General features: G+C 47.0%; 1 protein-coding gene across 5 annotated transcripts in view; it reads left to right on the top strand.

Moving 5' to 3' along the window:
- Positions 1-26,422, top strand: part of SYN3 (synapsin III) — a 545,948-nt gene that overhangs the window by 498,140 nt on the left and 21,386 nt on the right. For all 5 annotated transcript variants that reach the window (XM_054469879.2, XM_063663289.1, XM_063663290.1 and 2 more), the window contains 2 exons: positions 19,606-19,748; positions 23,206-23,280. In XM_054469879.2, the coding sequence (XP_054325854.1) occupies positions 19,606-19,748; positions 23,206-23,280 (218 nt within the window). The remainder of the gene's footprint in view (positions 1-19,605; positions 19,749-23,205; positions 23,281-26,422) is intronic.

Below are 26,422 nucleotides of genomic sequence, written 5' to 3'. Positions count from 1 at the left end.
AGCCAAGCAGGTTTGGGCAGCCAGTGGCCAGTAAAGGCACCTACCCTGTATCAAGATTATTTTGGCTGCAAATACTAGAAAATTCCAGTTCAAACTGGCCTAAACACCATGAAGGCCTGGTGATGAGTGTCTCAGTGAAGTCATCGATGCCCTAGGCTCTGTCTGTCTCTGCCTGCTGGCCTCAGGGGCAACTTCCTTCTTGAGCGAGTTCCCCTGACCTACGCTGGCTGCAGGTGACATTCTGGGCTGCAGGGGTCTCTGTTCACATCCACTAGGAGCAGGAAAAACCTGGAGGGAGACTTTCTCTGTCGTCTGATTGGGGCAGTCCACAAGGATTCTGATCGTGAGCACAACTGCTCCTCCACAGGCTTTCCCATTTGTGGGTGGGCTGTGGGGGGGGAAAGCCAGGATCCGCCTTCAAAGTGCTCCAGCCAAAGCCCTTGGAATCATCCTTCATTCCTGCATTTCTTTCACACTCCACATCCTACCCATCAGCAAATCCTTTCAGCTCTACTTTTAAAATATTTCTAGAATGTACCACCCTCGTTCAAGCCACTGTCCCTTCTCATGGGGATTCTATGATGAAAGTGGGCTTCCAACAGGTCCCTTCCTTTTCAGTCCTTGCTTTAGTCTCACAACAAAGCGATCCTTTCAAGCCATAAGTCAGATCATGTGATCCCCCTGCTTGAAACCCTCCGTGGCTCATCATGCCATTTGCAGTAAAAACGAAAGTCGTTGCGGTGGCTCTGAGACCCTACATGACCTGCCCCCTTCCCCATCTTTCTGACCTACAGCCCACCTCTCCGCCCTCCGTCCACTCCGCTGCATCCACATCGGCCTCTTCTCCAAGCACACACGTCAGTGTCGCACCTCAGGCCTTGGCTCTTGCTATTGTCTGCCTGGAATCCACAGGATAGGCCTGTGACTTGTTTCTGCACTTCCTTTGGGTCTTTACTCGACGACGTCTTATTAGGGAGAACTCCAGCTGCTCCATGAGAAATAGTGTCCCAAGTCTGACCCCCCAATCATCCCTACCCCACTTTACGTAATTTATTTTCCCCATACTGTTAGCAGTGGAACCTTCAGCAACCTCCATTCTTGCCTTAAATTCGACCAAGAGACCTAAGGCAGAGGGAAAGAGGGAGGCAGGCTTTAGAGCAGGAGTTAAACTGTATTTAAAAGCTTTACAGCAGGAATGAAACGAAGTACACTTGGAAGAGGGCCAGTCGGGCAACTTGAGAGATCAAGTGCACAGTTTGATCTTTGACTTGGGGTTGCTTCCGGGGGCCTTGCATTCCTTCTCCCCTGATTCTTCCCTTGGAGTGGGCTGTCTGCATGTGCAGTGGCCTGTCAGCACTTGGGAGGGGCTGCAGGCAGTGTGTTTACTGAAGTTGTGCGCATGTTCACTGGAGGCGTTTTTCCTTTCCCAGTCCCGTGTTCCTAGAGGAAGGTCATATACCAGTTACATATACTCCGCCATTTTGCCTCTTAGTGCACAGGCTTGAGCCCACTCGCCCACCTCCTGAGATCTAATCAGGAAGCTGCTGATAACCAGTTTAAGGTTTTTAATTTTCTTTTTTTTTTTTTTTTTTTTGAGACGGAGTCTCGCTCTGTCTCCCAGGCTGGAGGGCAGTGGCGCGATCTGGGCTCACTGCAAGCTCCGCCTCCAGGGTTCACACCATTCTCCTGCCTCAGCCTCCCGAGTAGCTGGGACTACAGGCGCCACCCGCCGCCACGCCCGGCTAATTTTTTTGTATTTTTTTAGTAGAGACGGGGTTTCGCTGTGTTAGCTAGGATGGTCTCCATCTGACCTTGTGATCCGCCTGTCTCGGCCTCCCAAAGTGCTGGGATTACAGGCATGAGCCACAGCGCCCGGCCAAGGTTTTTTCTGTCTATTAGGAGACTGCCGTTCCCTGGTGCCAGCTGCAACCAATTATTATTTTAGCGAGACAATTAAAAACTGCCTGACCATCACCTGAAAGTCGCCTGACATTTCTGGTGGATGGGGAAGAGCCCTCTCGGCCCTCCTCATGTCTGCCTGACTAGCTACTCTAACAGTAGCACTCATCTCTCATCTCCACCTAATATGTCATATATCTATTTATCTTCCCACCCAAGCCTGCCATTGTCTCCTTGGTGTCTACAACAGTGTCTGGCTTGTAGTAGGGGCTCAATAAATATTAACTGAATGAATGCCTGGGCTTTAGAGTCAGACGGAGGTAGTTGAAATCTCAGCTTTTCTGTTCCAGCTGTGAGTCCTGCAGCCAATGACATAACCTTGCTGGGCCGCAGTTGTTCATGTATGAAATGGGAATAGTAGTACTTACCTCATAGGATTGTTATGAAGACTAAATGAATACTGTGTATAGTGCATAGAATAGCACCCAGCACATAGAAAGCACTTGTTAGAGGTAGCTGTCACTGTCCATCATTTTTGTTATTACAATCACTGTCATCATTATTTATTCCCAGGCTGAGTCACATGGTCCCAGACCAGTGCCCCACCCCAGCCTCCCCAGCCTCTTCTCTCCAGCCAGAGGTGGGGCGGGTGACTCAGGTGGTGGCAGCCTGCCCTGTGAGTCAGCCCTGAGCCCCTGCCATTTTAGGGTCCCCTGGCACAGTCTGCCTTGGCCAAGGGGCCCTTGGGTTGAGTCATCAGGGCCATGATTCCAGTGGGGGATACCTTGGTAATAGAGTTTGGCTGGTACAGCTTGCCCTCCCGGGTCCTTCCAGGAAGAGACTAGGCACCTGCCCCATGGCACTCTCAAAACCTGCACTTTGCCAGCTCAAGCCCATCTGTCACTGGAGCTTGCAAAAGACCCAGATGAGGGGAAGTGGGGAAGGGAAAAGATAGGAAAGAGAAAAGATAGGAAAAGGGAAAAGTTGCCTCTATCCTCTGCATTCAAACCAGGGCAAGATCATGGACAGATCATGGGGTTCTGAATTCTCCAGGCCCAGATTCACATCCTCATTCCTCCACTTACTAGCTGGGTGCTTTCAGGCAAGTTCTTCGCATCTCTGAGCCTCATCCCTGAAATGGGAGGGACAACATCTCCCTCCCAAGATTGCCAAGAGGCTCTACTGAGTGGACATACACTGTCTTCATGTCCTTAATCCTTCACAAAGCCGTCTCAGCTATATCCTACAGGGTTTCTGAGCTTCAGTAACATTGTAAAGAGGAAGGAGGAATTGCCTTTCTCCTAATTTTCCTCCTAACTCCTCATTCCCTCAGTTGCTCCAGGAAGGAGAGGGGCCAATCTAATCCTTCTTTCTTTTTTTCATTCAACAGCTATTTATTAAGCACCTACTATGTGCTAGGTGCTGTGCTAAGCCCTGGGTAGAGAAGTCATAGTCTAGTGGAATAGGCAGACAATGCAAAAGCAAGCAAATAAATACACAGTTACAAACTCAACTTGGTACTTCTTGGTGAGAAGAAGAGATTGTTAAAAGAGAGAAAAACACAGTAGAACTATCAGAGAAAAAACTTCTGACCTGGTGACACTTACACAAAACATATGAAAAGTGACAACAAGCCAGCCAGGCACAGAACAATGGAGAAGAACTTTCCGGGTAGAGAGAACAGCAGATGCAAAAGCCCAAAGGCAGGAAAGAGTTTGGGCTGTTTAGGAAGTGCCAGACCAGTAAGTTGGAGTGTCACGGGCAAGGGCAGAGTGGCATGTGACGAGGCTGGGAAAGGCACCGGGTGAACACGAGGCTCCCCTCCCAATTCCCCTCTTCTTAGGATCACAGCCTTGCACTGCCTATTTCTGCTGCCTAGAAACAGTTGGCTCATAAATTATTTCCAGTTTTATAGTTGTTTACAGAGACAGGGCTTGTCTGGATACGTCATGGCCAGAGGCTCATCCAGTTGTTTTGAAGATTAACTGAGATAATACATATAAACCGTGCAGTACAGTTGCTGGCACATAGTTAATGCCCAATAAAAAGCAGGAAAGATGTCTTGAAAGAATGAGTGTGAAAATGAGATAAAGCCCCATGCCAGCACCCACTGTGAATTGTTATTTTGCAGGTTAATCTCCATAATCATTACAAAGAAAATTCAGGTGGACTCCGTCCCCTCACCGGGGAAGCCTTCTGCGCTCATCCCCCCTCCCCTTGTGAATCAGGGCCCCTCAGCCACATGCCCTTTGTGGTGTTCCTTAATAATCTTTTTAATACACCGTTTGAGCAACATTTTCTTTTCAGATATGTTTAAGAACTATTTTAAATAGCGAGCTTACTCTTACTAACTAACCCACCTTTGTATGTACTAAGAACATGGTCCTGGTGCGTCTATCTTGAACAGAGTTTATACCATCTTAAAAAGTGTGATATCCTTTTAATTTTCCTAAAATGTGGACTTTTTTAAAGTATGGATTGACTAGGCTGGGTGCAGTGACTCACACCTGTAATCCCAATACTTTAGGAGGTCAAGGCAGGAGGACCATTCGAGGCCAGGAGTTCGAGACCAGCCTAGGCAACACGGCAAGACCCCATCTCTAAAAAAAAAAAAAAAAAGAAAAAAAGAAAACTATAGATTGGGTCATTGGGTATATGGGCATACCTCCTCCCCCCAGCCCACCCCATAGGTTTCTCAGACCTATGTTTTACATGAGGAGTAGTCAGGCTTTTTTCCCTGGGACATAACACCAGAGACTTCTGTTATTTACTGTTAGAGGAGAATTCCAAAAGTCATCACATTAGGGCTCCAGTTCCCAAACTCAACACTGAGAAGTCCTGGAGTGCCACAGACTCATGGGGATAGCACAGTATATTTTTAATTTTCAAAGGAAACATAGCAATTCTCAGTGTCTGTCAGACGCCATGCAAATTAATGGCCGAAGTAGTTTTGTTTCTAGATTGGATCATATGTTTCCTTGAGTGATGTTGCATCTTTGTGAAGCTGAGTTTTTGGTGGTGGTTGTGCCAAAAACTAAGTACCATGTGAAAATTACGTGGGAGAGGAAATGAGGGTAATGGTGTCCAGTCTGATTCTAAGGTTCAGGAATTTGTGCACTGCCCAATAAGCACACACATCCCATTAGTAAGTAATTGTAGTTATTTAGGAATGAAATAAAAACATTCCGTACTTTTTTTCAAATGGTTACTAAATTGTTAGGATGTAAACACTTATTAAGCTATTTCGCTCTAACTACTTAATACATGAACTTGCTTAGTACTTCTTTGGCCCTAAGAATGCCGTGAAAAAATTCTTGAGATGGGCACCATAAACCGAGAAGGCTTGGGAACCTCTGCTTTAGGGTTTTCGCAAGTCCTCGTTGCTTCTTCTAAGCCTTTGATGAGCTCGGGAATTGATTCTGAGCTAAACTCTGTGAGCATGACCTGGTATTAATATTAGTCACACAAAACTTGTACTTAATCCTGTCTTGAGAGTCTGGGACATGCAGGCTGGTTAAGAATTTCCTGGGAGGTAAAACAGAGATTTAGTCCATCCCCCTTGACCCCATCCGACTAGTTTCTTAATGAGCTGATACCACTTTGGAATTAGCTGGATGCATGCCTTCCTGTTATAAAAACAGGAAAACAAGCATCCATTTGTGTTCCCGGGTTATGGTTTTATTATCTTCAACTAGGAGTGGCCTGAACATCCAGTTGGCCCTGCCAGCTAATTTTTGCCAGAAAGAAAGGCCACAGAGTGACTGTTCTGAACCTATGGTGATTATTTTTGGTACACGTCCTCCTGACTTTTCACTGATTTGTAAATAACCTGGTTCAGTAAATTACCTCATGCAGTTATCTTTATTTTAAAAAAACCAGTATGTCCCAGCCATCACACCAGGAGGGAGCGTGCTCCAAGCTGTGCCTTCTATGGAGGCTTGCTGGAGAGAAACTCAGCAGGGTGAGTAGCTGTTCCTGGTTGCCTTAAATGTTTTCTGGGTGATTGAAATAGGGCAATAAGCTTCAGTTGCTCATGTGTCTCTGTATCAGGATTGATTCCAAATCACCTTCTGGGAAGGATCTTGGCCTCACTCCTTGTGTTCCTCTCTCAGGGGAGATGGGATGCCCCCTCTTCAAGCATTATTCCCTATTAGCCTTCAGCTTTCGTAAGAGGATGTTAAGACCCAGTTTTCTGTTACAGCTTGTGAGTTTCAGCATCAACCTCATGGCTATTGCACCTCCTTTTTTCCTCGGCCTAGACTCTCTTCCCACCACAGTTCTCATGACTGGCCTCTTCATTCATTCTTTCAGCAATTATTTATGGAGGACCTACTATGTGTCAGGCCCTATGCTGGGTGCTAGGGGTATAAAAAGGAATAATAATGATAGTTATAACATTTATTGAGCATTTGTGATGAGCCAGGTGCTCTTTTAGTGCATTTACATGTAGTATCTCATTGAATGCTCAACAGCAATCCAGTGTTCAAGTTATCCACATTTCGTTGATGAGGAAAGTGAGACACAGAGAGGTTAAGTAACTTACCCAACGGCATGCAGCAAATAAGTGATGGAGTTGGGATTTGAACTTGCATTTTTTTTTCTCAGCAAGGCAATTTTACTTCTATAGAAGGGTGTGTCTCGCAGATGGAGCAATGGCGAGAGCACACTGGACAAGGGAGGGGAAGGGGGTCTTATTCCTAATGCAGCTAGTTCTTACTGCTGTGTCTTTCCCCTATTGGCTAGGGTTGGCCCACACAGTCTAAGCTAATTCCGATTTGCTATTCTAAAGAGAGCAGGGGTACGAGCTAGAGTGGTGGGGTGAGTAGTTTGGCGGGAAGGACAGTTACAGAGCAGGTGACTAATGATGCCTAAGGACAGAGAGCTTGCATTTTTAAACACGCTGGTAAATTGCCTCCCTAGCAAGACACTGAAGGTTCCTAGTCTTATGGACTTACATTTTAGTGGAGGAGAAAGGCAGTAAATATATTAACAGACAAGTAATTTCAGAGAGGTGAAGGTGGTAACAAAATTGATAATAAACCAGGGGATTTCAGTAGAGACTTCCCAGAGCAGACAGGGAGGAGTGGCCACTATATATCAGGTATTTGGAAAAAGCCCCTATTGAGGGACCATCTGGGCTGAAACCTGAAGCAACCAGCCACGGACAATATTCAGGAAAATTGTTCCAAGCAGCAGGAACAGCAAGTGCAAAGGCACTGAGGCAGGAGCAAGTATGGCTGAATGCAGAAGAGAGATGGCCAGACACCACCTCTCCAACCTGGGCTGCACAAATCTGTCTGCAGAGCTTCAACAGACACTGGTACCTCTGGAGATTTTGAGGAAATTAGCCTGACATTTGGCCTGGGCAAGGGGAATTTTCAAAGGAGATGATGGCGGTGGTCCAGTGAGGGATTGTGATGGTGTGGACCGTGGTGGTGACAGTGGAGGTAGTGATGTCTCTCCTTCAGCTGCTGCTCCCCCATGTAAGATTTTTAAGTGGCTCAAAGCCAGCCTTTCTCCCATACAGCCCAACTGTAGTCCACAGGAATCATTTGCATTCTGAGCCTGGATAAACTCTGGGATGTGGGCCAAACCCAAAGGCTGGGATGCTCACCTACAGATGCCCTATGGATCAGCACCAGTCCACCAGGCCCCACCTCACTGGGTGTCCCATAGACTCTCTTACCAGACCTATCTACCAAAAGGCCAGAGTAGGCTGCTGGCACAACATTTTCCAAAGAAACCACCATTTCAAAAAACTTCCCTAATCTCCAGCAACCTAACCTTGTTATATAAACATGGGTGAGTCTGCTAGGTCTTGACTATAGCAGTCTCTCATAGCACACTTTGGGAAATAGCAACTTTGTCTTCTTGATTCATCTCAGACTGAGACAGAATGAAACCCATTTCTATCACCTTACATTATTATATTTATAGAATATTTTCAGACAAGTACAAAGAAATCTTATCACCAGGAGGCTTGAGGTTTAGAATTTTTTTTTCCAGATTTCCTTTTTATATCTTTTACCTTTTTTGCCATGTGTGTATACAATTTTTTCAAGTAATTAATAAGCTTTATTTAAAAATGGATCAAAGTGATCACTGCATTGCATTTATTGGCCATCTGCAAACTGCTTTCTTTGAATCATGCTTTAAGGAGAGGACATGAGGACATGAGATGCTCTGGACTGAATTGTGTCCCCCATATGTTGGAGCCTTAATCCCCAAAGTGATGGGATTTGGAGATGGGATCTATGGGAGGTAATTAGGTTTAGATGAGGTCACGATGGTGGGGCCCTTATGATGGGATAAGGGTCCTTGTAAGAAGAGATACCAAAGAGCTTGCTCACTCTCCCTCTGTGGCACATGAGGACACAGCAAGAAGGCAGCAATCTGCAAGCCGGGCGGAGAGCCCTCACCAGAACCTGACCATGCCAGCACCTTGATCTAGGACTTCCCAGTCTCCAGAACTGTGGGAAATAAATGTCTGTTGTTTAAGCCGCCTAGTGTCTGATATTTTGTGATAGTAGCTCCAGTAGAGTAAGACAGAAGCCTAACTAAGTGACGTTATAGGAAACAGCCAATCATCAGAGAGCATTGTTGAGGCTTACATTTGTTACATATCACAGTGTCCTCTATAGGAGGAGCTCAGGAGAAAAATCATATGATTTTATTGCAAGAATCGGTTGTAATTCTCTTAGGCACCTAGTGCTTTTTCCTCTTAGGGAGACTGAATTGTATTACTGACCAAAGTTTCTTTTCTTCAATGGACACACAAGAAAGGGGTCACATCTATATCCAGACATAACCACTGTTAACCCCAGTCTAAGTACAGTTTTATGTCCTCATCTTTGTTTTTCTCCTTTAGTCCTGCTTGTTTTTAACTGTATATTATGAAAAGTTTCAAATATATACAAAAGAAGAGAAAATGGTAAACTGGAACCCCATGTACCTTTTGCCTCACACTAAAAAAAAAAAAAGAAAAACCTTTGACTCAACTTCAACCCTTATCCACTGATGTTCAATTTTGTTTTATGTACATCTCCAATCTTCCTCTCAAACACCTCTGGATACTTTTTTCAGATCTAATTCTCATGCTATAAAATTCACCCTTCTAAAGTGTTTTCAGTTTTTTATTTTTTATTTTTTTGAGGATGGAGTTTCATTCTGTCACCCAGGCTGGAGTGCAATGGCGCGATCTTAGCCCACTGCAACCTCCGCCTCCCAGGTTCAAGCGATTCTTCTGCCTCAGCCTCCCAAGTAGCTGGGATTATAGGTGCCCGCCACCAGGCTCAGCTAATTTTTGTATTTTTAGTAGAAGCAGGGTTTCACCATGTTGGCCAGGCTGGTCTCAAACTCCTATCCTCGTGATCCACCCACCTCAGCCTCCCAAAGTGCTGGGATTACAGGCGTGAGCCACCACACCTGGCCTTCAGTGTTTTTTAGAATATCTACAAGGTGGAACCATCACCACCATATAATTCTAGCACATTTTCATTATCCCACATCAATTAGCGGTGACTACCCATTCCTCTCCCCCCAAGTCCTTGGCAGTTGCTCCTCTGCTTCCTGTCTCTGTAGATCACTGGAATATTTTAAAGCAAATCTCAGATATCAAGTCATTTCACCCATAAATATTTCAGTGAATATTTCTAACACACAAAAGCTTCTTTTTTTGTCTCTAATGTAGCCAAAGACCTAAAAACATAATAATAATTCTTTAATATCATCTAGTATATCGTCAGTGTTCAATAGCCTCCTGTTAATTGATGTGTTCCATTGTATGCAGACAAGTCTTTCATATTCACGTGGTTAGTATGACATAAGCCTCTTATGATCTATAACAGTTCACTTTCCTCTGTTTTTTGTTTCTTTGTCATTTTTTTATTGGTGGGGGGAGGCCATTTTTCCTGTAGAATTTCCTACATGTTAATTTGGCCAATGGCAGCTCCATGTTGTTCCTCTATCCCCTGCATTTCCTGTAAACTAGTAGTTAAATGCAGAGATTTTTATCTGAATCAGGTTCTGGATTCTGGCAAGAATACTTACCTGGTGCAGGGTGGGGGTAGGGGCTATTATCTTGCATCACATCTGACTGACAAGTCTCTCTATTGAGATGTTAAGATTGGTCCTTGAGCTCAGGTATCGTCTGCCTGATCCACACATTATCAAGTTTCCCATCAGCCTTTCCCCAATGGCCTTGGCATTGATCAGCATTGCCTCAATCTGTTATTGCATTAGGGGCTGCAGAAGGATGATCTTCTAATTCTCTTGCTTTTGCATTTAGTAGCTAGAAATCATCAAAGACAACATTTCTCCGTCACATTGTTTACCCATTTTTTTCAGAATAATGAGATAGTGTCTTAGCATCCTCCAAACGTGACCAATAACCTTTTTGTCATTGGTTATTAACAATTTGATATATTTCAATCTGTTGAAGTCACTATTCTTTCTGATACTCAAGTTATCCCATCTTTGGCTAATGGGAGCCCTTTTGAGTTGATTTATGTGTCTTCTTGACATGGTAGCTTTCGTTTTACTAGCATGATAAGATGTTTTGAACTCATCTTGTACATTTTCTGCCCAAACCTGGAATCAGTCATTTCCCCAAGGAGCCATGGAAGCCTTTCAATAACATAATGGTTTTTAGAGACCACAATCTGGGTGCTAAATATGTTTATTCTTATTTTTTTTGCCATTCTTTCTAGGCCTTTTTGGCAGACACAGGAAAAAATGTATATATGTTTTTAAGAGAAAAATACATCATAAATTCATCCTGATATTTTGAATTCAAATCTTAGATTACAACACTTATTTATTTTATTTTAAAATTATATCTCTTTTCTCTTACATTTAAAAATCTTGGGTCCTAATAGCATTATTACTATTATAATGGCTTTAAAATAGCAATACCATTATTATTACTAACAAATTGAATAAAATTTTATATTTCTTAGCAGTTTTTTAAAATCTTTTGGATATTTTCTGCTGGGGACATATAGTTACTGTTGTGTTGAGCTTTTTTTTTTTTTTAATGTGGTTAAACAAATTATAGAACACCTACCATGTACCAATTACTGATCAGGCTGTTAAGAAATAAATTCTAGTGTGAAGGACAGTCAAATAAGTATATTATAATACTGTGGGTTATAAGTAATAGTAAGAATTTATTCATCTAAGAAATGGAATAGCACAGAGATCCACGTGCTCAGCTTTCTGTTACAAAGTCACTTGAAATAATTCTTCTCTGTAAGTTTAAGCCACTAGCTTGATATATTGTTAGACTAACTTTATTTTGTTTTCTATTTTCAGGAAATTCTTTCTCCAGTTGATTTATTTTGTTTTATAGTTAATAACCATTTTTGTTTGCTTCCAAAGCCAAAATTATAAAAACAAGATATATACAGTGAGGACTAGCTTCCATCCCTGTCACCTCCCACTTCCCTTCCCTCTATAGGTAACGTTCTCATTTGGTTTTGGTTCATTCCTTCATTGCATTTTTTTTTTTTTTTTTTTTTTTGAGACAGAGTCTGCTCTGTTGCCCAGGCTGGAGTACAGTGGTGCAGTCTCAGCTCACTGCAACCTCCGCCTCCTAGGTTCAAGCAATTCTCTTCCCTCATCCTTCCAAGTACAGGTGCACACAACCATGCCTGGCTAATTTTTGTATTTTTAGTAGAGACTGAGTTTCATTATGCTGGCCAGGCTGGTCTCAAACTCCTGCCTTCAAGTGATCCACCCACTTTGGCCTCTCAAAATGCTGGGATTGCAGGCGTGAGCCTGCACACCCAGCCTGTATTTTTTAATCAAATATGTGCATTGTCCACAAAAAAATTCTTGATAAAAGTTTGCATGTTGGCTGGGCATGGTGGCTCATGCCTGTAATCCCAGCACTTTGGGAGGCCAAGACCAGAGAATTGCTTGAGCCCAGCAATTTGAGACCAGCCTGGGCAACATGGTGAGATCCTCTCTCTACAAAAAATAAAAAATTAGCCAGATGTGGTGGCACATGCCTGTAGTCTCAGCTACTGGGGAGGCTGCGGCAGGAGGATTGCTTGAGCCCAGGAGGTTGAAGCTACAGTAAGCCGTGATCATGCCACTGCATTCCAGCCTGGGTGACAGAGGGAGACTCTGTCTCAAAAAAAAAAAAAAAGATTGCATGTTATCCTCATTATTCTACACCCTATTTTTTTCACTCCATAGCAGTATGTAGATCCTCCTCATTGCCTTCTCCTGACTGCAAAGCATTCAGTTGTGTGCATGGAGCACCATGGATGCAGCTGTCCCCTGCTGAGGAACATGTAGGTCAGCAGTAAATGCACCATCCCGGTGGCAGTCCGCCCTACGTGTCTTCTTATCCCAAATGCCTCCTCTGGCCAGAGGACCATCCCAACATCCCTCCAGCTCCATCCACAGCTCTAGGCCGCCCACCCGTCTTCAGGGTCTCATCTAACTTCATCCTGTCCTCAAGGCTTAAGGTGGAGCTATAACCCTCTGAGAGTATAGAACATGGCCCAGTTGTTGACAGAAAACTTTCTTTTACACGTCGTGCTGCAGTAAACAGTCTTGCGTGCATACCATTTCATGTGTCTTCCATTTTATCTTTAGGATGGATTTTTAATAGTGGAATTGCTATCACCCGGCTTTTAATTACGTCTCATGTTGTATGTTATATATCTTCGAAATTTGCCATAAATTCTTTCTAGAACAGGTGGCGTAAAAATATAAATATTTTAGGCCAGGCACGGTGGCTCACACCTGTAATCCCAGCACTTTGGGAGGCCGAGGCAGGCGGATCACAAGGTCAGGAGATTGAGACCATCCTGGCTAACATGGTGAAACCCCGTCTGTATTAAAAATACAAAAAATTAGCCGGGCATGGTGGCAGGCGCCTGTAGTCCTAGCTACTCAGGAGGCTGAGGCAGGAGAATCGCTTGAACCCAGGAGGCAGAGGTTGCAACGAGCTGAGTTCGTGCCACTGCACTCCAGCCTGGCGACAGAGCAAAATTCTGTCTCAAAAAAATAATAATAAAAAATAAAATAAAATAACCTGAGGCCAGGCACCATGGCTGCCTGTAATCCCAGCACTTTGCCAGGCCAAGGTGGGCAGACGGCTTGAACTCAGGAGTTCAAGACCATCCTGGCCAACATGGTGAAACCCCGTGCAGGCTCGGAACAGCAAGTGCAAAGGCCCTGAGGCAGGAATATGCCAGGTGGATTCTGGATAGAGGGAGGGGACAGTCTTATCTGATCTCTGCTGGTGAAACCACACCTGGGGTCTGTTGTGTAATTCTGGGTATTATGTAGTTTAAGAGGTTGTCAAATATGGGCATTTCATGATGGTGAAGGGCCTGGAAGCAGCTCATATTAGGAACGGGTTAAGGAAAGAATGACTTGTGCACACCTGAGTGGCTCTCTTCAAATGGATGAAGTGCAGACACAAGGCAGAGGGCTAAGACTTACTCCATAGGATAACGAGGGCCATTCATTCATTCCTGGTGTGATATACACCAGAACAGGTTAGAGGTTTCCTAAAAGGGATTGAGCTGCCCTGCCTGATAGTAAGCTCCCTGCTATTGGAGATAGTCAAGCAAATAGCAGACAGTCTACTAAGTATGTAGATGACTTTCCCATCCCAGATTGGACTTTGAAATTTGGAACAGGAGACCTCTGAGCCAAAACCCATTCAGAAGATTTGGAATTGCATCCTGACTCCTCTGTCCACTTTCTCTGCCTCTGTTTCCACTCTCCCTCCTTGCTCAGCCTCAGGACAGAGCATACATGCATGCATGCATGCATGCACACATACACACATGTGTGCACACAAGCACACAAGAGGGTAAAGCAATTCAGAAAGCAGGAGAGGAGAAGAGTGTGAGAACCTGAATGGGGGGACCATGAGGGGAAGGAAGCAGGAAAGACAGAGAGAAAGGAATGAAGAAGAAATGAGAAGCAGAAGAAGAATGGCAACATTGAAAAGAGGTCAGGAAAACTGAAGGAGACAGAGAAGGAGGTGGAAGGGAGAGGCTGGAGAAAGATAAGAGAAGAAGTAAGCAACAAGGAAAAATCAAGGAGGAAAGAGGTGCAAGAGGGAAACAGATGACATTAAAAGCAAGAGGAAGAGTGGCCGGGCATGGTGGCTCATGCCTATAATCCCGGCACTTTGGGAGGCCAAGGTGGGAGGATCTCCTGAACCTAGGAGTTCGAGACCAGCCTGGGCAACATGGGGAAATTTCATTTCTACAAAAAATACGAAAAAGAAAAAATAGCCAGGCTGTGATGTCATGCGCCGGTAGTCCCAGCCACTCAAGAGGCTAAGGTGGAGGATTGCTTGAACGTGGGAGGCAGAGGTTACAGTGAGCCCTGATTGTGCCACTGCGCTCCAGCTTAGGCGACAGAGCGAGACTCTGTCTCAACAACAACAACACCAAAAAAAACAGAGTAAGAGAGCAGGCAAGGAGTGTGAGAGAGAGAAAAGGGGAGAAAGGGGAGGGAGGAGAGAGTGAGAAGGCAAGGATGCAAGAGAAAGGAGAGAGAGGAGAGAGTGAGAAGGCAAGGATGCAAGAGAAAGGAGAGAGAGGAGAGAGGAGATAAGAGAAGGGAGAAGAGGGGCGAGGGAGGCGAGGGTGTGGGTGGGTCTGTTTTGGAGAGTTCACAGTGGCCCCATCATAGCCCCTAGGGCAGCAAATGGGTAATCTTGAATCACAGCTCATTGAGGGCTTCCTGTTTTCAGTTTGTCTTTGTGAACCCTTGGAGGGATTTCCAGCCAGTAAATAAAGCGGAGTGCCAAGACTCCCTGCCCAGGCTAGCAGCCATTTCACCATCCTCAGGGCTGTGTCCCCAGTGCTCTCTCACCCCAACTACCCTCTCTGGCCTGAGGACCATCCCAGAGTCCCCTCCAGCACCCACCCACCGAGGCTCCAGACCACCTGCCCCCTTCGCCAGAATCCTGGAATTCTTCCGGTTCTCAAGAACTTGTGAGGGAGGCAGTAACCCTCAGAGAGCGTAGCACCTACCCAAGAATGCATGGAAATATCCACCTTATAAAAGACAAGTTTCCTTGAAACACAATTTCTTTGCCTTTTTTTGGAACTCTCTTGTTTTTCCTTCTAGTTTCTTGCCCCCCTCCTAAATTATAAGCAGGTCTTGATCCAACCTTCTTAAAGTCAATCCAGCAAACTCGTGCAGAGCACGTGCAATGCGCCTGGCACCAGTGCAACAGCTGGAGACAACACTCGTCTGTCCTCAAGAAGCTCACAGTCTAACGGGGAGACAGAAATGGTGGTTCCAGGGGTAGAATCGGTTTTTTATTGCCCAGGTGTCATACAATGTGGGAGACCTTCTGTACCGAAAAAGAGCATAAAATCAGCTGGATGTGGTGACGCCTGTAGTCCCAACTACTCAAGTGGCTGAGGTGGGAGGAATGCTTGAGCCCAGAAGTTCAAGGCTGCAGTGAGTCATGATTGCACAACTGCACTCCAGCCTGGGTGACAGAGTGAGACCCCGTCTCTTTAAAAAAATAAATAAATATAAATAGAAAATAAAATAAAAAGGAACATTTGGCCAAGGCCTCTCCTGAAGCTTTGAAATGCCTATGTATAAGAGACCTGGGCTCACACCTGTAATCCCAACACTTTAGGAGGCTGAGGTGGGTGGGTCACTTGAGGTCAGGAGTTCAAGACCAGCCTGGCCAATATGGTGAAACCCCGTCTCTACTAAAAATACAAAAATTAGCCAGGCATGGTGGCATATACCTGTAGTCCCAGCTACTTGAGAGGCTGAAGCAAGAGAATCACTTGAACCCAGGAGGCAGAGGTTGTAGTGAGCCAAGATTGCACCATTGCACTCCAGCCTGGGCAACAGAGTAAGTGAGACTCTGTCTCAAAAAAAAAAAAAGAGAAAGAGAGAGAGAGACCTGGGTTCCATGCTCACTGTTGGAGAGAACAGAATGGGACCCCAGTGCACAAGCACTCAAACGAAGACAGAAGAGAAGGGTTCCCAGAGGGCGGCTGCCCACTCCTGAATTAAACCACTATGTCTGTGCTTTCTCCCTTTGCTCTCTTTGTCTACTCTGTGAAAGAATGCATGATGTATTCCACAAAAATTTACTTAGGGCTTGTATAATAATTGGGATAAATTTCAGCTGCCATAAGAAAGACTTACAATGGTGTAAACAAACTAGGACTTTCTTTCTCTGCTCTGCACAAAAGCAGCCCAGGGCTGGCGTGGAACTACCATGGTTTCATCACCATCTTATTGATCATCCATCTTATTGATCATCCATCCCTGCTGTGTTGCCCTCAGCTACACTGTCAAAGATGGTCCACACTCCAGCCAGCAAGGGGAGAGAAGCGAGGAGTACAAAGCCCTCCCCTGCCCTTTAACGGCACAGCCTGGAAGTTCATACACCTCTTCTGCTCACATCTTCTTGGCCAAAATGTGGCCACACAGCGGTATGAAGATGCCAGGGAGAGGAGATAGTGTAAAGTGTACCCTAGACGGACACATGCCCCCCATATCAGGGTGTATCATGACTGTAAAGCAGGAAAATGATGCTGTGGACAGCTAGACACCTCCAAGGTAGCCCACTCTGTGCTCAGGGCTGTCTAGGAAACCAAGGTGCCAAAGGAGTTCTGGTTCTTCCCAAGGCCACCAAGGACAGAAATGTGAATTAAACAAGCCATCCCTGCAAACGCTCGCCCGATTCTTGCATTTTGGCAATTCCGATTCTCTCCAGCTGACCCTGAATACTAGCTGAGATGAAACCCCAGGACCATCAAAGGGGCATTGGAGGAAGAGGTGGCAACATAGACTGTGAAGAAGTTGCCAGAAAGAAAGGGTGAGAACTGGGAAAACAGTGGTATGGAAATCATATTTCCCAAAGTTCACCAATTTTAGGTGCTACAGAGGGTCAACGCGGGGCAAGGACCAGAGGTATTCTATGGGATTTGCCAAAGAGGGGACCAAACGGGACCTTGGCCAAATCAGTCTCAGGGGAATGGTAGGGAGTGAAACCTAAAGAAAGTGGGTTGAGGGGCAAGTGGGGAATGAAGATGTAGAGATAGACAGTGGTGCGTAACTGAGGTTCTGAAAAGCAAGAACATGTTGAGGAGAATGGTGGATCCTTGATCACGTTAATCCAAAGAATAAAGAATCAATGAAAAGCAAGAGAGTAAAAATAATGAGCAGAAATGTCATTTGGCTGCTTTAACAAAGACCCACATAATAGGGCCCCGGCGCAGTGGCTCAAGTGTGTAATCCCAGCACTTTGGAAGGCCGAGGCAGAAAGATCGCTTGAACTCAGGAGTTTGAGAACAGCCTGGTCAACATAGTGAGGCCCTGTCTCTACAAATAATCAAAAATTAGCCAGGCGTGGTGGTGCACACCTGTAGTCCTGGCTACTCGGCAGGCTGAGGCAGGAGAATTGCTTGAGCTCGGGAAGTCAAGGCTGCAGTGAGCCATGATCGTGCCACAGCACTCAGCTTGCGTAACATATTGAGACCCTGTCTCAGAAAGGGAGCTTCACAGTGCTAGTGACCCAGGTCCTTCCATCTTTCTACTCAGCCATCCTCAACGTGCAGCTTCCATCTCATGGCCCAAGATGGCGGCTGCTGCTCGTACCATCATGTTCATATTCCCGGCCAGAGCAAAGAAGGAAAAAGGATGAGGAAGATTATCTTCATCTTCAGGGCACCACCCAGAGGTTGCTAATATCACGGCTACCCAGGTTTCACTGGCCAGAGCTTGGAGACTCAGGCACATCTACCTGCATGACAGACTGGAGCAAAGTAATCTCTGGCTGAGGAGGCCAGGTACCCAGCTAAAACCAAGGGCTTAGAAGACCCAGAACAAAGGAAGGAGGCACACCACTGCCACTGCAGCTGGGAGGAAGAAATGGGGTAGCTGAGTTTGAAAAGGGCTGGAAAATAGGGAACTCTTGCCTGGTCACCTTTATTTTCTCTGCAAATTGAGACTTGGAGTCATCACTCAGAGAGCCAAGAAGAGAGATGGCTTGTCCAGCCTCTCTGCTGTTGCTTTTTATGTCCGTTATGGTAGAACAGGCAAGCACCTACGTACAGACCCCTGAGATGGTTCAAGGAAAAGCTGTGCCTTCGGAGTCCAGAGTTTCACGCCTAGCTCTGGGCTCAGCTGCTTTATAAACCTTGAGCAGGTCAAGAAATCTCAGTTTCCTTATCTGTTAAGTGACCACGACAGTGTCCAGCCTGCCTGCCTGCTCACAATCCTGTTTGGGCCCCACGGAGAGCTGTAAAGACTCTGCATAAGCATCACAGCTAGTGCAAATGTGAGTGGGCATTCTTGTGGGAGGGACGGAGTCACCAAGACAGCGCTGAGCCTCAAAGGGCAGGCAGAAAACGGCTGAGAGGGAGATCGGAAGGACGTGAGATGGGGTGTGGCCGAGACCAACCCCACGCAGACCGCCCAGTGCCCGGCCACTCCACAGGGCTCTGCCCGTCTCTGACCCAGCATCAGAACTCCTCTGCTGTCGGGGTGAGGGTGACAGGGAAGGGGGGAGCTGCTTCTGGACAAGCAAGGCTCCCATGGCCCGTGGGAGGGAGCAGCTGGCCCAGCTGTCCACAGCCGCTGGGAGTCAGCCTCTGTTCTGTCTTAAGATCACTATCTTGGAGCCTTGGCCTCGTCCTCTGTGCTTGGCCTTGGAACCTCTCCTGGGACCTCTCCCCAAGCCCAGGACACCTCTGTGTTCCTGGCTCAGTCTAGTCAACAGTGTGAGTTTCTCTCCCAGCCTCTGGCCTCTCCAGTGTGTGCCTGCGTGCACACACACACACACACAAACAGAAGCACCGCATACTATATACCACATGTACAACACACACCACACACAGCAAACACACCACACACATATCACACACTACACACACACAGAAGCACCACATACTACACACGACATGTACAACTCACAGCACACACAGCAAACTCACAACACACACATATATCACACACTACACACACACGAACACACAAGGAACATACCACACATAGCATACAGCAAACACATGCAAACACACCACACACAGACATCTCCCACAAACTCCACAACACTCACCAGCATGCACGCTCCCTACACATACACACCACGCACACATGCACGCTCCCTTCTTCCTAACTGTCCCCTCTGTGTCTCATATCACACCCCTCCATTCGATCCTCTACACAACTGCTTCAGTGATTTTGCTAAAACGCAAACTACACCATTTCCTTGTTTAAACTCCACTCCCTCTTTCAGTGGCTTTGCCGAAAATTCAGGCTAAAAATCCTAGCTCCTTCCCAGAGACTGTGGCCCTCCACAGTCTGTTCCCGATGGCCTGTGCCGCATCCCCCATCAGCGAGTCTGTGCCACCTGCCCTTTCCTCCACTGTGGGCTCCTCGCGCATCTCTGGAGGATGGCCCCACTACCTCATCCATCTGAAATGTGTTCATCCTTCCAAACCCAGTTCAGAGCTCACCTCCTCTGTAAAGCTTTCTCGACCACCCAAGCGGAATCTCTGCCTTCCTCTCTGCAGCTCGCGCAGTGTGTGGTGGAATGATTTGCTTCCCGTGTCTGTCACCCCTGCCAGCAGGTGACCTTCTGAAGGGAATTCGTGTCTATAGACAGAGCACTTGTTCCTGGCACGGAGTGGGCTCAGTGAACGCAGGGTGGGTGGCACTCATCCCCCTCATCCTCCCACACAGATCAAAGTGGAAAACCAGCTTGACTTCCAGGACATCACCAGCGTGGTCGCCATGGCCAAAACCTACGCCACCACCGAGGCCTTCATCGACTCCAAGTATGACATCCGCGTCCAGAAAATTGGATCCAACTACAAGGCTTACATGTGAGTCTCTGGGGCAGGGGCTGGGGGAGCGTGGGAGGAAGGGAGCCCAGAGGTGCATGTCCAGCTGCTGTCTCCTGCACCCAAGGGTGCATCATTATCTTCCATCCTATCTCCTTACTGCCCTTCTCCTCTGGCCAGTGCAGCTGAGGGGCTGATGTCCAGTCACTGCTTATCCCTGGGCAGAGATCTGTCTACCCAAGCAAGGGCTGTTTCCTCCAGAGCAAGAAAGGTGCTTGGCATGTCTAGGGAACTGCACATACACACAGGATATTTGTCTTTGAGAGAGAAATTTGGGGACAAATCAAGGGGGGCTTTGAATACCTTGCTGAGGGTTTTGGATTTTTTTTTTTCTCTCTCTTCTGAGCAAAGGATCTGATCTGTATTTATATAAAGGTGACCATGAGGCTGTGAGTTGCAAAACGGTTTCTCTAAAGCCAATAAGACCAATTAGGAGGTTACACCAGATTTCTCTGCCTGCAAGCAACAGAAACCACATCTCATTAACTTAATGGGTTTTTAAAGGGAATTTACTAGAAAACCATGGGTTATCAGAAACTTTAAAAAAGCAAACAAAAAAAATCTCCCAACTCAATTATCAAGTTCAGAAACATTCGGATACAGAGTAGCCCCAGGAATGTGGGCAGCCAGAGATAATAATAAACAATTTTCGTTGCATCCCCACTGGTAAATGAATCTGCCCTAGTCATTTTCAAGGCTTAACTCAAGATTGTGATTCCGTGGAAAAAGTACTGATTAGTCCAACTTTGATCGCATTTTATTGATTAGAGAAAAGCAGAAAACTTTATAAGAAGGCATGCAGTGTGGTCAGGGCCATTGCCCAGTGGAAATAGAGGTGCTGAATCTAAAGGAAAAGGAAAGAATGCCAGGCAGAGAAAAGCAGCCAGCCTTCACCCTAGAGATGGTTCAACAAAGCATGGATTACATGGGGCTGTGGTTATAAGGATGAACGGGGACTTCTGGAATAGGAGGACTGTCTCGTTCTCGGGAGAGGTCTTTGCTCTAAGCCCTGTCTGTCTTTCACTCTGGAATGTTATTGTTAGTTCCACTTGAAATGATGAGACCCCAGAGGGCCAATCGTTGCCTGGTTGCCAAGCATTTATGGGGCACTGACTGTGTGCAGGGCTCCATATCTGAGGACTGCAAGGGTTAGCATTGGACAGCTAGAAAGTCCCTCCATCCACAGGCTTCTGTGTGGATTGCTTGTGCTTTAAGCTAGGGTTGGCAAACCACAACCACAGGCCGAATCCAGCTGCCACCTGTCTCTAAATACAGTTCTGTTGATCACAGCCATGCACGCCCATTTATGGATTGCCTGTGGTTGCTTTAGCACTACCTGGATTGCCTAGACCAAGGGTCAGCAAACTTTTTCTGTAGAGGGCCAGGTGGTAATTTTAGGCTTGACGGGCCAGATCGTCTCTGTTGCAACTACTGTGCCCTGTCATTGCTTGTGAAACTAGAGGGGGTGCAGGCAGTTGCCCTAGAAGGAAGTATTCCCAGGAAAGGGATGGAGCTCATTCTCAAGGAGTAACTCTGCCCTATTCCACCAATCAACCTCTTCCTCCCGTGAGGCAGGCCAGACCTGCCACTGCTCTCAGATGGCCTTGGGGTGATAAAATCACCTCCTCCCTGCCCCCTCTGAGTTATGGCCCATTCCAGTGCATTCCTGAGGCCCCTGCCTTCAGCCATGATATCATTTCCCTCCTCTCTTCATTGTTTGAGCTTCCACTTGACATTGACGACACCTTGTCCCAGTTTTTTTTTTCTTGAGGATTACCTCATTGCAGCATTTTTTCTGCTGAGCCTCCCTGGCCTGACAGCTCCACTTTGTCATTACTTACCGAGTTTCCTGGACCTTGGGCTGGCCCATCTCCAAAGGAGGGGGTTCATGTCAGACTTCAGTGTAGAATTTCCCCGACCATTCAACCTCCTCTCTGGCCCACTCCTTGCCCTGCACTCGGGCCTTTGTGCTTGTCGCTACTGGGCTGTCATTCTTTCTAAGTCCTAGCAGACACAGTAAGGAAGTACATGTGTGTATCCTTACCCATATATACACATATATCCATAATTTTTTCTATATATTCCCATCGACATCCCTATGAAGCTAAACAGAGTCCTATGGATGTCCCTGACTTTCACCCGGTACCACTTGGTTCATTTTAGCCTTTCCTGACTGCTAATCCATAACTTCCCACTCCAATAGAGAAAAATCCAGCTCCCCCATCCACCATCTGTCCACTTTTTTGGTTCCATCTCAGTGTATGTGCCCAGTCTCAGAACTCTTCACCTATAGCTCCATGGGAAACAACCTTGCCAACTACGGTGCAGTGCCTTATGGCTCTTGGTGGTCATCTATTCTCAGCATTTTTACTTCAATTTTCTCTTACAATGATACATTTTTGTGTCAATTCCTCTCCCCAGTTCACCCTTTGATCTCAAAGACATACCTTCCCTTGACCGTAAGACAAATAGCTTTACCTCCACCACTGTGCTTAAACTCATTCAGTCTTTGCCGAGGCCAGATGCATCATTAGTGATAGATAGCTTGTCTGGATTCTCCCCCAGTGTACACAGTTCCTCACCCAGTAGGTACCTACTGGGCACCTACTACCTGCCAGGTCCCACTGGATACTGGGTATACAGGGGATGAAGTTAAACATGTCCCCTACCCTCAGGACTCCCCTCCATCAGAGAAGAGAGGACACTAATGCAGTCATCAGAAGGGAGATGAGCATTACTGAACATTAGTGTAGGGTGTAGTACCGGGCAGTCTATTTTTGCTGTGGAAGGTGGGCTGTCAGGAAGTCGTATGTCAGATGAAACCTGAAGGATGAGCAGGACTTAGGGAGGCAAAGATGGAGACAAAGACTGTATGGAGTAAAGGGAAGAAGGCCGGCAGAGGCCATGAGAAAGAGCCATGGGCAGTGGAGCACCGGAAGGGAGGTTGGTTGTTACTGGAGCAGAAAAGGCAGGGAAACAGAGAAGGATGGCAAGACAGTCAGAGACCAGAAGGCCTTCCTAATCTTCACCAGAGAAAACTAGTCACTTCTCTCTAAGGATCACTTTTCTAACATTTTGGGGCCCTGAAAAGATTCCAGAATCACCAGGGGCTACACACACTGCCCTCATTCTCCTCAAAAACAGGCCAAAGTTTGGGGGATTTCGTCAGATGATGTAGGCATTTTTTAATTTAATCTTTCAATTTCAAAGATGACTTAGAAAACAATACCTAGGATCCAACAAATAAAAAAGGCAAACAGCATGAAGGGCAATAAACATAGGAAAATATAGTTGAAGACAAGGTGTGTACGTAAGAATACATGCCATTACGTGAGCCAGTTATTTGAATCAGAGCCTCCTGACAGCCAAAGCAAAGAAGGAAAGCAGATCAGTGACGAGGGTCCCTAATTCCCTCAACGTGTTATTTGTTCTGGTACAGGAGAACCTCCATCTCTGGGAACTGGAAGGCCAACACAGGCTCTGCCATGCTGGAGCAGGTGGCCATGACAGACAGGTAAGAGACAAAGGAGGTGTAGGGAGAGGCACTGGCCACGGTGGGAGCTGAAGGGGGAATGCAACAAAAGGCCCTGAAAAGAAGGCCACTCCACCCTCCGTCCAGTGCCTCACTATCCACAGAGCACTTTTTTAGACATGATCATCTTCACTGCCTACAGCAACCTACAGGGCAGGTATTAAAATAACCCCATTTTACAGATGCGAGAAGAAAACTCAGAGAGGGGAAGTGATTTGTCTAGGATCACAGAGCTAATTAATGACAGAGCTGAGAGTAGAACCCAGCTGTCATGACTCCAAGTCCGAGGTCTTTCCAGCCCTGACCAGCTGCTATAGGAAGAGGTCAGGAAGCCCTGGCCAGCCCTCCTGTGCTCTGACAGCTGCAAGGAAGCATTATTAGGAGACCAGGCATATTGGAGAGTCCGCTTCTCTCTCAAGCTTCCTTCCAACTCAATATGAATAGGGAGAGGCTGACGTCCCATGAATCATGCATGTTTTAGGGATGCTCTCTGGCTGAAGGGTTTTTCGGTCTTTCTCCCTTTAGATACTGTGTGCCAGCCCCCCTTAAGGAAGGGCCGGCTGGGCGCGGTGGCTCACACCTGTAATCCCAGCATTTTGGGAGGCCGAGGCGGGCAGATCACCTTAGGTCAGGAGTTCAAGACCAGCCTGACCAACATGGTGAAACCCCATCTCTACCAAAAATACAAAATTAGCCAAGCATGGTGGTGGGCACCTGTAATCCCATCTACTCGGGAGGCTGAGGCAGGAGAATCACTTGAACCTGGGAGGTGGAGGTTGCAGTGAGCTGAGATCGCGCCATTGAACTCAAGCCTGGGCAAAAAGAGCAAAACTCTGTTTCAAAAAAAAAAAAGGAGGAAGGGCCGAAGGGCCAAGTCGGCTGGTCTCAGGGCCTGCCACACACATACCTTCTTGCCTGCAATGCCCTGTGACCTCTGCCAGCAGCCACACAATAGCAGTGGACAGAGCATGGGCTGTGAGCTCAAAAAGCTCTGTTCAGTGAACACTGATTGAGTACCTACTGCAGGCCATGTTGTGCTGAGCACTAAAGGATGAAAAAATCCAATCCTTCCCTCTAAGAACTCTGTATCGGTTGCAAGGGCTACCACACAAATCAAATTGGTTTGCACAAAAAGGGGGATTTACTGGCTCATGTAAATCCCCCTTTACATGAGTCGTCAGTGGACGACTCCAGATATACAGTGTCAGGTAAGGCCTTAAGGCTCCTTCTCTGCCCACCCAAGTTCAGCTTCTTTCTGTGTTGGCTTGGTCCAGGCAGGCTCTTTCATTTTATGGTAGCACACAGTGGCTCCAGGCTTTCATCCTCACAGTGTCAGGCTCAAAAGAAGGAAAACTTCTGTTTCCCAATCATTTCAACCAAAGCCTAGAACTGAGCCATATGTACTGGTTGGCCTGGCTTAGGTCACATGACCATCCCTGAACCAATCACTATGGCCCAAGACACTGCAACGCTGTGATTGGAGGCCCATGTCAGGTCTGCACCCCTGGAGACCGGAGTGGGAGCGTCCCCTACAGTAACAAAGACTGAGTATGACCTTAGGCATGCTCATGATTTCTGAGCTTCTTCAACTGCAAAATGAAAGCAGTAATACCCAAGTCAGAGTGCAGGTGTGAGGACTGAATGAGAGAGGGCTGCACCTAATCCAGAACCAGCCCCTGGCAGGGAGGAGCACCTGCCCTTCCCATCAACCCCAGGGGGCAGCTGCCACCTTCCACCTGGGAACCCACCTGTGCTAATGAGTCTCCTGGAGGCTGCGCTCATGACCTGGCACGACTGAATCATGTGGCTGAGGCAGTCACCTCCTTCCCCCAACAGGTATTCACGGGACAGTCGTGGCCGTCCTCTCTATAGCCCTTCCAGAATGTGAGCCCAGCCTTCCCCTGTGCCTCCTGAGCCACTCACAGATGTCCCCAGCAGGCCACCTATCCCTGGCTCTGCCAAGTCCCAGGCTGCATGGGCCATCCCTGGAGGAACCTACCATGGGAGTGGGCCTGCCCAGGCCTGGAATCCACTTTCCCTTTTCCAGTCACAGGCGGAACTCCAGGGTCTGGGCTGGAGAGATCCCCAGTCCTATCCCCACAGGAGCAAAATCCATACAGGGACTCATACTCAGGGCCTGACCCCGCCCTCCACTGGCTCGCCTGCTTGCCAGGTGGCCTGACTCCTGGGCAAAACCAATGATGTCGCTTGGTCAGTGCTAGTCCCACCTGGCAGGAGGGGAGCAGGGCCCCCCCGATTCTCCAAGCACTCTCACACTGCTGTACGCCTGCAGCCCCTTCCTAGACCCTGGGATGCCTGTGCCCTATGGGGTGTAGCCAGCAGGGGACCCCAAGGTTCATCCTTTCAAAACAGCCTCTGGAAACAGCTGCCTCTGGACCTCAGCTCAAATTTCCACGTTCCATTGAGAAGAAACCTGATTTATGAGTGTGTCTCAGGGCACAGCTCACCCTGTGTGGCACCCACAAGTCAGCCACTGGGGCCAAAAACGAGGACCCTGATCAGAGAGCCCAGAGGACTCTTCGAGCTCCAAGGACCCAAGGTTGTCCCCAAACGTGGCCACGTATCAGAATCACATGAAAGCTTTAAAAAATTATAGAAATTACTCTAACATAGGGTGGAGCCTGAAGTCTGGCTGTTTGTGCATTTAACTCTCCTGGTGATTCTGATGTACAACCAGAATCAGATCTAGGCTTTCCCATTTTATGATAAGAGGGAGAGGCTTCTCCAAAATTATTAAGGAATTAATAGCAAGAATGTAGGTCCCTGGTCTCCCATGCTGAGTGAGAATGGATGGGCTGGGGCACCTTCAGAATGAGAGGAAGGGTGGCTTGCTTGGAATCTGGAATCAGACAGGATCTGGATTTGGAAGCGGTACAGTCACTCAGTCACTTAATCATCGCTCTGAGCCTGTTCCTCCATCAGTAAGATGGGTTAAAACCTTCCTCATAGAGTTGTGCTGGGATTTGAGGGAATGAGGAGTCAGCCCCCGGGCCCAGAATGCCTGGAACGTAGCAGGAGCTCCATGGGTGTGAGTTTCCATCCTTCCTTTTATTTGATAATCTCACATGCTCCGTGCTACAGCTGAATGAGAAAACTGGACTGG

The sequence above is a fragment of the Pongo pygmaeus genome, chromosome 23, assembly GCF_028885625.2.
Source record: "Pongo pygmaeus isolate AG05252 chromosome 23, NHGRI_mPonPyg2-v2.0_pri, whole genome shotgun sequence".
Taxonomy (NCBI): Eukaryota; Metazoa; Chordata; class Mammalia; order Primates; family Hominidae; genus Pongo; species Pongo pygmaeus.
The sequence above is the reverse complement of the archived record's forward strand: the minus strand, read 5'-3'. Positions and strand labels throughout refer to the sequence as shown.